General features: G+C 37.9%; 1 protein-coding gene across 1 annotated transcript; it reads right to left on the bottom strand.

The window, feature by feature from the left end:
- Window positions 1–942: 942 nt before the first annotated feature.
- On the bottom strand, window positions 943–12,565 carry ZCCHC4 (zinc finger CCHC-type containing 4). The gene is made up of 13 exons (XM_059817907.1): window positions 12,454–12,565; window positions 12,003–12,121; window positions 10,545–10,627; window positions 9,565–9,840; window positions 8,971–9,051; window positions 8,591–8,663; window positions 6,850–7,000; window positions 6,271–6,371; window positions 4,907–5,028; window positions 4,213–4,288; window positions 3,659–3,710; window positions 2,771–2,915; window positions 943–1,154 (listed from the first exon to the last, which is right to left on the bottom strand). The coding sequence occupies exons 1-13, from the start codon at window positions 12,563–12,565 to the stop codon at window positions 1,031–1,033; spliced, it is 1,515 nt and encodes a 504-aa protein (XP_059673890.1). The 3' UTR covers window positions 943–1,030.
- Window positions 12,566–12,625: the final 60 nt, after the last annotated feature.

Raw genomic sequence — 12,625 nt, 5'->3', positions numbered from 1 at the left:
TGCCCGCTGGGACAAGGCCCCCGCCTGCCGTGTGCCCCTCAGCGAGGGGCAAAGGCTGTCGCCGGCGGGGCACGGCTGCCTCCCCTCACCCCGGCCCGGGGCTGAGAGAAACGCCCGCGGCCGTGAGGGCCTCTTGGAAGGGGGGCGGTGGGGCCCGGGGCTGGCGCTACTGCCCCTTGCGGGGGCCCGGCCCCAGCTGGGGGTGGCCGCCTTTGACAGCTAGTGCCAGGGGAGAGCCCAGCCTCGCCTACCTGCAGTGCAAAGCGAAACTGCAGACGTACTCCAAGTAATGCTGCTTTAACGTCAGCCTAACAAACAATGGGGTTAAGGCTGCGACACACCACGGAAGCATCATCCCCTTCTACTGCGATACAAACCATCTTTCTTACGCTTATGCACTAACGTTCAATTCCCACTTTTGCAATAACCCCCTCTGTCAGCAGTGCCAACCCAAAATATTAAAACTAAGGATTCTTTTAAATTGAACTGGTGGAAGTAGTTTTATAAGAAATTTAAGGATACTTACAAGGTCACTTTTTGCACTTACTAAGCTTCTGAACTACATTTAATTTTTTGTTCTTAGGCTTTTTTTCCATTTGGAGAGGAAGTAAAAAAAAATAATCCCCAAACCCATACTGCGAGAGGACTGGAACTAACAGAGCTTGGGTTCCGATGAATTTGTGCCTTCCCGTCACCAATCTCACTTTCTCCCTTGCCCCGAGTCCCCCAATACCTACCACAAACCACAGTATCCACCAATACCTCACCCCTCAGCAGTACTCCTCCCTTGACTTCGGACTCCCACTAAACCAGGCAAATAGCTAATCCTAAACACATGAAACCGTTACATTATACAAATACATGGTAAGTCTGTGGTTTACTTAGCTTTTTTTTTTTTTTTGTGCCAGTAATGATGCAAAATAAAAGAACTGTCACTTTTAATTCAATCAGGTTTTATTTTGGATGTTAATATTAACATTTTCAGAAAACAGAATCAAAGGCTGGCCATAAAAAAAATTAGCAAGCAGTGTCACATCTTTTTTTTCTTATTTTTTACTTTCTTCCTGGAGAATACAGTATGCTTCATATCCAATCTTTTACAGATCCCCATCTTTACCCTCTTTAGAGTTTTCTGCCTTTGCTTTTTGTCAGCTCTGTAAAGCAAAAAAGGAATATAGAGGTTAGAATAAAATGGATAATGTAGTTCTACATTTTCTGGTATTTGAAATAATCTGTCCATGTAAGTACGTGAACTCAGAAGTACTGTCACAAAAAGTACAAAAAACATTCCATCATACAATGTTATGACATTCAATCTTCCTAAAACCGTTGACAACTTTATTGCCATTAATTATTTTTCATTTATGCACTTATTCAGCATTTACCTTTAAACAGATATAGAAAACCTAAGAAATGCCACCGACCATTTGGTGCTCAATATAGAATGCATGAATATATAATAGAAAGGCTTAGAAGAAAGTACATAAAGTTTAGTAACGTTATGAAGACTCCTGCAAATAATACAGGACCTAAATGTAACTAGCAAGTGGATTGTTTTCTGTCTTTGACAAAGGATGTCTTTCATAACACAAAGCACTGAACAATTTTAACAAATAAAACATACGGATGTTTTTATTAGAAGAAGAAACCTAAGTCATCTTCTGTAATAAATCAGCAAAAGAAATAACTCACGATCTGAAAGGACTAAACCATTCCAGTACTATATATACTTGACAGAAGAAACAGATGAGGTTTCATGAATTTCTTTTAGTATCCTTTTTACTTTTCTAAGCAAGAAAAAAAACCACTAAGTGATTAAAAGAGAAATGGAAATGAAATATTGCTACATTTTAGCTCTAATACTCCATTACCAAAGCTCAGATTAATGTCATAGCAGGAAATGAAGCAATACACCTGTAGCCCTCTACCATCCCGCAAGCATCTGGTGAATCTCTTGATGCTGATCCAGGAGGGTAACTATCTGAGTCTCACTATGCAAGAGGTACATCTTTTGGGAGGGAAAACTTGCATTTCCACTGTTACATCCATTCAAGTCAAGAATCACAAACAAACCCACACACTCTGGAGAGGGAGTTACAGAACTGTGGGCTAACTATCCTGAACTGGAAAGACTGAGCCAACTGCTGGATCATCTCCTCTCCTCTTTTTAGTTAGTTCCATCTGAAGACCATCCACACAATTTTTTTGGTCTTTTGATACACAAGTATGTGCTTGTGTATGTTACTGAAGCACAATCATGGCAGAATAAAAGAGCTTAATGTGCCCCTCTTTAATAAAGACCTTACATGGTGGAGATTTAGACCGCACTACAGAGAGCACCTGAAATACCTGATGGAAAAAAGATGCCACAATGAAGCAAAAGAGACATGAAGCAATAAAAACAGTGCAGTGACTGTTTTCACTGCCCTTTCACGAGGAATCCAAAGGGGATAAACGTGTTTCATTAATTTTAAATCTTCTTGACAGAGCTATCCCACGCACCATTCACCAAGTTTGGGATCCATATAAACCAGTTTTTAAAGAAAAGCCACAGTTAAGGAATTGGGAGCCAGAGTAAGTGACCTGCCTGGTTTTTATCACATTCTCCTTCAGTATGTACTCCCCAGCGATACAGTAGGTGGACAATAGTGAAAGCTAACAACAGCACCCAAAGCCAAAAATAATCTCTTTCGAAATAAATTTCCATGAAAAAAGATCTAATCTTATCTGAATGCTATCTTTTATTATATTAATGCAGTATCACACTTACCGGCAAGCTGGTTTGGTGTGGGAGAGACTGGGACAGGTACTGCGTTTGTGACCTGCCTTGCCACAGACAAAACAGCCAGCATCAGTCTTCTCACAAGAGTGGTTTTGAAGAGCACAGCAGTTGCAATTGTTACAGTGAAACCAAGCTGCAAAATAAGTAACATGATTTATGATCTTGAAAAGGTTTAGAAAGATCATTCTGAACCTAAGCTTTAAATACAGGCTATATTACCAGGTTTTTAATTTTTAGTTCTACAGAGATGGATGTAGTCAGTTTCTGGTCCCTTATCACATTTCATAAGGCAGCCAGGTACTTTAGTATATATACCATGTAACTTTCAATATAACTGAATTATTTTGCCATTAGAACTATTATCCTGTATGTGATCTTAACATGAAAAATAGTCCAGATGTTAAAATGGACTTAGAAACTGTGATTTCTGTATTGGTAACAAAAATGAACACTTCAGCTATTTAAACACAGCTATAAATACAACTGCATTTGTGTATGAAACATAACTTGATCATGCCCTCTCAAACATTTTAGTAACTGCCTTTTGTTTATAAAATTCTAATGAAGAAGTTTACAAAATCAGGAAACTTATATGACAAATCAAAATATTTACATTTTGCCATAAGAAATATAAATGGGATTTAGTATGCCTTAACAAGAATTTATCACATTTTCACACAGTGCAAATATACCTAAGTTATCTAATGGCAACTCATGTGAAACTGAGATTTTTCCTTTACTCTGTATCTTCTGAATGATTACATTTTATTTCTTTTGCACAGTATTTTCTCTTCTGGTTTGTCATCTCAGTTTCCTTGGACTATAACTTAAACAGTAAGTGTACTTTTATTTAGAAAAGTATTTTTCTGTACTTACAGGGTTTTACACATTTTTTGCAAAGAACACAATGTTTCCATCGTCTACCATCCTACAAAAGATGAATAAATGCATTGTTTGTTTGTTTTAAAAAAACATTGATTCCATCTTAAAGCTGAACTACTGATGTGTGGTCCCCATTACTTACACAAACACGTCCTCTGCAGGAAGGACCATAACTTAAAAACAAGTCCTGAGAATCTGTGACAACTGCAGCAAAATGGTTGCATTTTGAAATAAGCAAGTTCTACAACTTCCAAAACATGAGAAGAAATGTATGTGTCAACAGACCACTGATGAATAAGTAGCAAGTAGCAAGTAGTAAACTTCTCCTGTCCTCTTTCCAACAAAAAGGAATTGGGGAAAGAGAAATTAACTCCCAGTGGGTTACGAATGATGTCCTGTGAAGCTTATAATAAGTCTACGAAACTGAACTGTTTGGTGTTTCCCAAGGAAATCGGTATCAGAATAGGTTTTTACCAGAGCAAATATTACAGAAGTTATTATTTGACTACTGCTAAAACTGCCATCCAGACGGAAGTCAAAATACTTACTTTCGACGTACACGAATTGCATATCTCACAGTGCTGGTTACCAGAACTAACATACCGCTGACATATAGCGCAAAACCTGGACAAAAAAATTATAAATGCACTGGTCCACTATTTGCTCACGAAGCAATATAAATTATTTTTATACAAGCTCAATAATAAATATAAGGATTGCAGAATCCCTTTACTAAATTAAAGATGTTTTTGATGCATAAAATCACCACTTACGCCCAGAACCTCATAATCATTTACAGTACATCTAAATAGTAAAATTCAGGTGCTTGAATTCAAATTCGCAACACTATCAGCAGTAAATCAAACCAAATCCATACTTCTGTCCTTGATGCTTCTCTTAGCGTTCATTTTTTTAACTACTGTCTCAACCAAGCTGATTATGAGGGATAGCTGTACATCTCTGTCTCTCACAGGCGTACACAACATTTCCTATGGACTAGCTGAGGAATCTCATCATTCCACGCTGAAAAATGTAAACATCTTTTTAGGTGCCCAGCTCTCCTACACATTGTTTATAGAACATGCAACCTTAGAATGAGACAGAGAAATGTGCTCGAGCCTGGCGTCCAAAAGTTAGGCATGACAATACTGAACAGCACCATCCCAAAGTCCTTTAGAGACTTTACGCCCTAATTCAGAACAAACACACAGTTTCAGTCACTTGAGCGTTAACACATCTTACCTATAACCCTCTTCTACAGGAAGTACAATCGTACTTGGGGTGAGGTTCGTGAAGATACGGACAGGGGACTGTCTACGACCTGTCTTGCCATGTTTATAAAGTGCATGATTATCATAGTCTACCTAGAAGAATAAAACCATAGAAAAAGAGTCTTAAACTGAATGCTAAGCACAGGCAGAACTATTTACATATTTATTATCTTTATATGTGCTCTATGCAATTTTCATTTTTATGTAGAAGACTCTAACCCCAGATTAGATTATAAATTCTACAGCAAGTATTTTGTCTCATTTATTTTTAAATTTGTGCAACCATAGTATCAGGCTAGACTCAAGAAACGTAGTTCCCAGCACTACAATAATCCTATTTTACTTACCCTTTTTGCTCTTTTGCATGGGATATCTGAGGTAACAACACAGTTGTTTGTTCTACAAAAGAGCCACCCATTAAAAAAAAAAAATAGAACTATACTGTTTGGTCTATCTGGCAGTACCAGAGTTGACATGCATCTTAACCTATCTCAGAATAATTACAAAGTTGCAAATCCAATCAGCACTGCTTTTTCCAGCACTGCCTTCAGAGACTTGTCACAAAAATTCTCATCTCTGAACACTAGAAGGAATGCAGAGTCTAGCCCAGCACAAGTTTCCAATTTTTTTCCACAAATTTCCATTCTACAAGATAGAAACATGTTGTCCAGAACACGCATGTCAAACTTTATGCAGCTGTTATATGAGAAAATAAAACTTTAGTATCATGAACATCCCTGACTGATCTCTCAAAACTCACTAATGGATACAATACTGGAGAATATGATGCCAGATTATTGCTTTATCACTGACAACTTCATTTATTACATAATTAAAAAAAAATTTCCATTGCTGTAATACTACTCTGGTCCCAACAGTTTTGGAGATGAAATACCTTAATATTTTTTTTTTTTGACCAGAGCTAGGCATTACCCACAAAGCTACTGACATTTCAACATCTGGGAAAAATGAAACACTCTTCTTCAAGTTACCTCTCGCCTCTGCAATATGCACCTGTTGAAATTAGTGCAAATCGTCACACTGTAAACCTTGCAGAAGAAATGAGTTAATGGACAGATGACAGATGAGTTAAAGGGACGTAGTGAACTGTAGGAGAGTGACAAGTTATCAAAGGTATGACTAACACAAATACAGAATCTGGGCTTCACATGATGAGCACCACAGGGTTTGCAGTGCCTGCAACGCAGTCAAAATTAAAGTTCAAGAAGGCGGCCCATTTACAGACAAGTGCTACCATTATATCTGCTTTCATTCATATTCCCATTCACATTGCACACGACTGAAATTTAGCAGATTCACTGGGTTCAGTTATACCTGGTAATCCATCATACTGAAGCTTGGGAAAAATTCCAGAATCCGAGACTCAAAGAAGTATGGAAATATCCAGAACATGGGCATCTCTTGGTTATTATGACCTAGTGAAGAAAAACAAGGTACATGAAGCATGAAAAATTTACAGTAAATATATGCATGTATATGTTTATCATGCTGGGCATAAGAACTAGTTCCTTTAGGTGACAGAAAGTTTTGGTACATTTTATACATGCGGAGCTGTAAGCTCCACTTCACTAACGATTCTTGTCACCTGCCCACATTGGTAAGAAATGGTACTGGTTTGATAGCCTATTCTTCTCTACTTTTGAAGTCCATTTTAATTGCAAAGTAGATTTTTAAACAATTTGTAAAAATTTTTAAGAGAGACTTAAGAGAACTGGGTATTATTAAACTAAAAGTATCAGGAGAGTATGTTAGATATATCGTAGTTCATCTTAGGAAGTATAACATCAGTGTGTTCACATTCACCCAAGTAGCAAGGATCATAGACTTGTAAGTAGGTACTTTTTCTTACACTGATGTTACAGCTCAATCCACCTATCTGGTTGTAATACATACCTTCTTTTTCTGCCTCCTGCCACATTGCCATCAGTTTTTTAAAACTAGAAGCCAGTGCTTCCACTAAACCTCCAAATGGGGGATCAGTTACCATAATGATTCTTTCACCATTGTCTTGATACAAGAACTTCCTACAAGTTTCATGTGCAGCCTGTAAGAAACAGAGGTTAATTTCCAGAAATATAGATTCAAGAACTGTAAAAACATTGTATTCAACATTAAAATGATTATTTTAGAAGTTACAACTTTGAAGATGGAAGTTATTTCCTCTTAAAAACCAAAACCCTAGATTTGAAGCACTGAAAACAAGTGCCCCGTTCAGTTAGAGATAACGTATCAAGGGCAGATGCAGTTCAAGCTTCCTAAGATAGTCTCCTTCCCAAGGGTACTACATTTAACTTGGAAAAAAGATGTTATTCATAGCAAGAAAACAGAGTTGAGGCTCAGAATACACTTTATTCATGCACTTTTAACTTTAGTTTTATTCTGTAAAGCACTATCAAAGGAACGGGAAAAAATTCAGTCCACTGAAAACTGATTCAATCCATACTGGTTATAAAAATATATAGTGTTCAAACTTTAGCAATCCAACCTGGACTCTATTATTAAAGGAAACATAAAAAGTTATGTATTCACTGCCATCTTGCAGTGTTCTCTCATCTATTACTTAGATTCTACTGCATTCGAAAACCAGATTTTTAACACTAATATGCATTCAAAAGTGCTGCAGTTCAGTTCTTGAATATGCTGCAATACAGTGCCATTACAGGTGTCACCTTTTCACACCTTGAAAAGAACACTACAACGTTTATAATGCAGATGAACAGTCTTTTGTTTTAATTGAAAAATACAAAGCTTGAATACAGTAATGGATAAAAAAATTCAAAGGTAAGGCTTTCAGACCAGCCTCCCATTTCATTCTAGACGACTTTTTTTATTTTCAAGATCCCATTCAAAATTATGCTTTAGAATGGAAAAAAATCTGAAAATTACCTACATAGTGTGAAAGGTATTACAATAAGTATGTTTATGCAAATCAGTGGTGGCTTACAAATAATGGCAGGGGAAGAGCAAAGAGTGAGTATATTACTGGGATAAACGTTTGAAATTAATGTTTGGAATTGAATTACATTGTGATTCTCCACACAAAGCTACCATAAATGTCCTATTGCAGCTGCAGGTTTCCTAATTAACTCAAAATTAACCACTTAATGTGACATTTAAAAAGAAACAAGAAATTCAGCATTTTTTTTAACCATGACACTAATTCAACCTCATTTTAAGACAATAAGGTTGACCTTTTGACTTTGCTGGTCCAGAATAAAGCAGGACAACTTCCTCTTCCCTCCCACCTCAAGTACCAGTGAAAAAGTCCCATGGCATCCATTGGGCTTGTAAAGGCTGGGAATAAAAAAATTAATTCTGTTGTAGCAACACAAGAACAGGGCTAACGAATACTTACATAAGGCAACAACTCACACCAAATTGTCATTTTAATAAAAGCAGCAGTTAAGGTGTGTAAGTAACACTAGTTAGCATAAATTTAATAGGTAACTTTATCTTTTAATCAAGTGGGAGATAATTACTGAAAAGGCACTGTTATTCTTTGATTTCCACTACTGTTGTCCATTTTTATCTCATGATAGTTGTTTTCTACTAGACTAGCCATGACTTTCTTACAAAATTCTGCATCAACAACATGTACTTCTTTACAAAGCACTTCAGAAATACTTGGCCTTACCTCTCCACCAAAAAAATAATGATTAAACATGTTGTAGTGGCAGAATTCATCTTCTGTGTAAAACTGTGAATACCTGTAAAATAAGTTTTAAGTAGTAGAAAAATACAAACAACTTCTTGCCTGCCCTAAGGGGCATTAACAGTTAAAACAAGGCCTTAAGAAAAACTTCTTTGGGTTCTAATTACTGACAACACATACCAATACTGGGAATTATTAAGTATAATTACTTTCCTCATAAACTGGATGTTATTTGTGTATGTGTGCAGGAACAGAGGTGCAGAGACAGGAAAGGGAAAACAGGACCAATTTATCTTTAAAGCAGTGAGAACACAAATCTTTGTACATACTCTTTGGACAGATAAATGTTTATCAAAACCTACCTGAAATCAATATCTAGCAGAAGGCTTCTAACCCTGAACTCTTCTTCTTGTGATGCTTTTGACTGGATCATTTCATGAAGCCTGGAGTATAATTGGAGCAAAGAAATTTAACACATAATCATTGGCTTCAGAATTTATCTTGCAAGACAAGAATGCCTGGTACTTTACTAAACCTAAAACCAAACAGATAGAGAAAATGGAGTAATCTGAATTTGGATGATTCCATTTGGCTAATATCCAAAGTTAGAAAAATGTGTTAATCTTAAAACATGACGTCAGTGGACCCTACTGGATCACCATGAACAAAAAACCCCAAACATAAGCAAAGAAACTCATTGTTACTTCTGTAAGAAACAAACAAGACATTTAAAGTGTGTATGTGTGTGTGTGTGTTACTTGGAGTGCAGCTACAGTCTTCTCCTGTATCTCATGAGCTCAAAGCAAGACCCTACTAGATGCTTGGACAACCCCAACCAATTAAAGCATAGTGAATCCCTTATTATGGGAGAATCCTTGATTATTTAACTATTAGTCAGTTGCACAATTTTGAGACAGAAATATTATTTTAAAATGTAACCATTGTCACTGACATACCTGGGTGTCCCAACAGAGAGCACGCGTCTGAATCCTAAATCAATAATAAGATCCAGTAGGAACTCGCAACTTCTGTCTGCAAATAAATACTGCGCATTTGTTTTTTTATTCTCCAGCGGATGCAGAAGTTGACTGGGACTTTTTAACTGGGCAGTGGAAATATCACACAGGAACTGGTGATCCGAGTGTGTTTCCCATTCAGCTGGCAATAGCAATTGCTGGCATTCCTGGCAAAACCTCCTCTTTGATAATGGCAACAGAACAAAATTCTTGTACCTTTAAATATGAGAGAGACAATATGGAACAAACTTTGAAAAAGCCTCTATAAAAGATATGAAGGGGGGCTACGAAGGGGGTTTTATATTTTGTAAGAGTTCAATTTAAACAGGCAATGTAGTTTAAGCTGCTCTTGCAAAACTCCACTGTCTACATGTGAATGAAGTAATATTTATGAAAAAATATTCAAAGGACACTTTGAAAAAGCCTCCCCTGAAAGCAAGGATATAATACGCTGGCCAAATATATTGAGAGTCCCCATAAAATAACTGGATTACAGAGTGAAGACTCCATATCAACTACCAGCAAGCAGTCTTGTACGTTTATACGCGAAACTTGGAGATTATTTGTTACTGTGCTACCTTTGCTTTTCAAATGTTGAGCCTGTTACTTTTGCACACTAAAGTCACGAATAGTTTTTTGAACTGAAACTGCTACTGACCTATTTTTAGCACATTATGAGCACTAACGTAATAAGAACTATACATACTAAAAAAAAAACCAAACAGTTCCTGGGTTAAAAATACCATGCTCTAATTAGATGTTTCATGCTATTTTGCCGCTGCAGTCAACCAGTTCTTATTTTTCCATATCCCTCTGGCATGTTTTCATATTTTAAGGAATCCCGAAGTATTATCTCTACCTTCAGAGTACCTAAATTTTCACTACTTGATTTTTACTGAAGAAAATATACATAACAATACCTTTCCACATTCTGCCTGTGTGTAAAAGAAGGCTGATGATTTCTGTTATATTCTTCACGTGCTGCAAGCCTAGTTTCTGACACCTGTAAAATTCATGCATATAAGAAGTTACAAAACGAACAGATATCGCTCTGTATTGTAGATTAAATGTCAATATTAAACAAAAAGGGTGCATCAAAGGTCTCATGCTTTAGCTACTCTGCATAGAAAAATCATCACATTCTTTGGATTGTTGTTTCAGAAGAACAAGCATGACCGCACCATAGAGGCATGCTGCGTAACAACACAAGTCTCTCATTGTGAATTTAAACAGCAAAAAATAAATAAATAGAAGCATTTCATTCTTCTACCACATGTAATACTCAGGGAAAAACTCAAAACATGATTATGATCAAGACAGAAAGAGGTATACTTTCCATTAACGCATGCCAGCAGTTGCATTCCTTCTGAAGAACTATGAACTGATCCTGTACAACTCATGACAGTGGAAATGTCACCCAAGTCTTTTGTGTGTGATTACTTTAAAAGCATGACAGCTCTTCTCTGAGTCTTCCACTTTGTTCCCACAAAACATACTTAATGGCTTCACAGTTAATAGAGTTTCAAGACATTTGCACAAAACTTAGGGAACTGATTTGTATGAAAGGAGGAGACAATAAAATTCAATAGAACAAAAGACACCATAATACAAGTGACATTCAAAATGAAATTTCACTAGGAATACCATTTAAATCTACACAACTGAGTGATTAACCACCTCATTTTCTCTTTATACAACTTTTCAGTAGTAACCAGCACAGCAATGAAATGCTTACGAACCTGATTAAATCCCAGCCTGCCAACCTGCTGAGGACAATGACCACAACACAAGATGCTCATTTAGGAAGTAGAAAAAGTAACACAAAACGTAGTGGACAAAAAACGCAGCAAGCTCTCCGTGAATACATATAGATCCCAATTTTGCTACCCTACAATTATCTGACCAAAGTTCTTTAGATGAAGAGGAATTGCTGCAGATGTTCCGACACTACTGAGCAACATGCTGATCCCCACCATCTCACTATTTTGTATATCCCATTGTTTGCCTGTATCCACCGGATTTTCTCTGTCTTAATCATGGAAGATGAGGACATCTTGGAATCAGAACTACCCTATTTTGTTCAATGTTGCATAATACTGGCAAACTTCATAACTTGAATTCCTAAGTGTTTTAGCAATACAGTAACAAATGCCAGTTTTGCTCAAAATGTACATAGCCTTCCTTGAAAGTTATAATTGAAACATGTTCTCCTGACAAAAATTAAATGCTCTGCTAAATATAAACTATTAGACAAAGTTTACAAAACAGCAATTGCCACAGATTTCCAGAACAAAATACCTTTTTTTTTTTCTAATTTTCTATTAAATAGAGAAAAAAAACCCCAAAATTTACCATAGTCTTAAGCAGTGCTCTCTTACCTTCTCATCTTCCCACTGGAAAAAGTTACAATCTTTTCTATCCCTACAAGCTGAACAAGCATAAAATCTTCTTCCTTCCTCTTTTCCTTGGCTGGTCTTTACAAACAGAAGAGCAGGACCTAAAGGACAAACGTAATTATACGATGACACATGGGACACCAATAGATCTGTTTTAATGCCTCCACTGCAAGTGTCAAGCTGCCAGAGTAAAGCACTAACAACGGGTGCTGTAAAACACCACCCCTCGCCGGGGAACCGAGACAGCAGTGATGACGAGTATCAGAGACGCTCAGGGAAGTGCCAAACTGTTACCGAAACAAAACCCTCCACCCACCGGGCACTGCGGCCACCTCAGTCAGGCCCAAGAGAGCCCCCGGCCGGCCGCGCTCCTCCCCTTGGCGGGGCCCGCAGCCCCCTCCCGCCCGAGCGGCCTCCTCACCGCCCGGCTCACCGTGCGGGCAGCTGGGAGCGCTGGGCGCCAGGCCGAGCAGGGCCAGCCCGCCAGCCCCTGGCCGTTCCGAACCGCACAAGCCCTCGGGGTCACCCGCGCCGCTGGCCGCCATGTTACCGCCTCCTTCCCGGCAGCCCTCGCCACCCGCAGGGCACCGCCGCCGCGGTAAGGC

Source organism: Gavia stellata, chromosome 5, assembly GCF_030936135.1.
Source record: "Gavia stellata isolate bGavSte3 chromosome 5, bGavSte3.hap2, whole genome shotgun sequence".
In the NCBI taxonomy this organism is placed as follows: domain Eukaryota; kingdom Metazoa; phylum Chordata; class Aves; order Gaviiformes; family Gaviidae; genus Gavia; species Gavia stellata.
This window is presented reverse-complemented; position numbering and strand designations above follow the sequence as displayed.

Bases quoted from the DNA above. Each gene is read 5' to 3' on its own strand.
- ZCCHC4 (XM_059817907.1), bottom strand. From the start codon at position 12,565: ATGGCGGCCAGCGGCGCGGGTGACCCCGAGGGCTTGTGCGGTTCGGAA. The intron at 5,029-6,270 runs GTATAACTGAAC...TTATTCTTCTAG, and splicing joins TCAGTATGATGGATTACCAG to GTAGACTATGATAATCATGC. The intron at 3,711-4,212 runs GTAAGTATTTTG...CATCTTTTGTAG, and splicing joins GCAATTCGTGTACGTCGAAA to GATGGTAGACGATGGAAACA.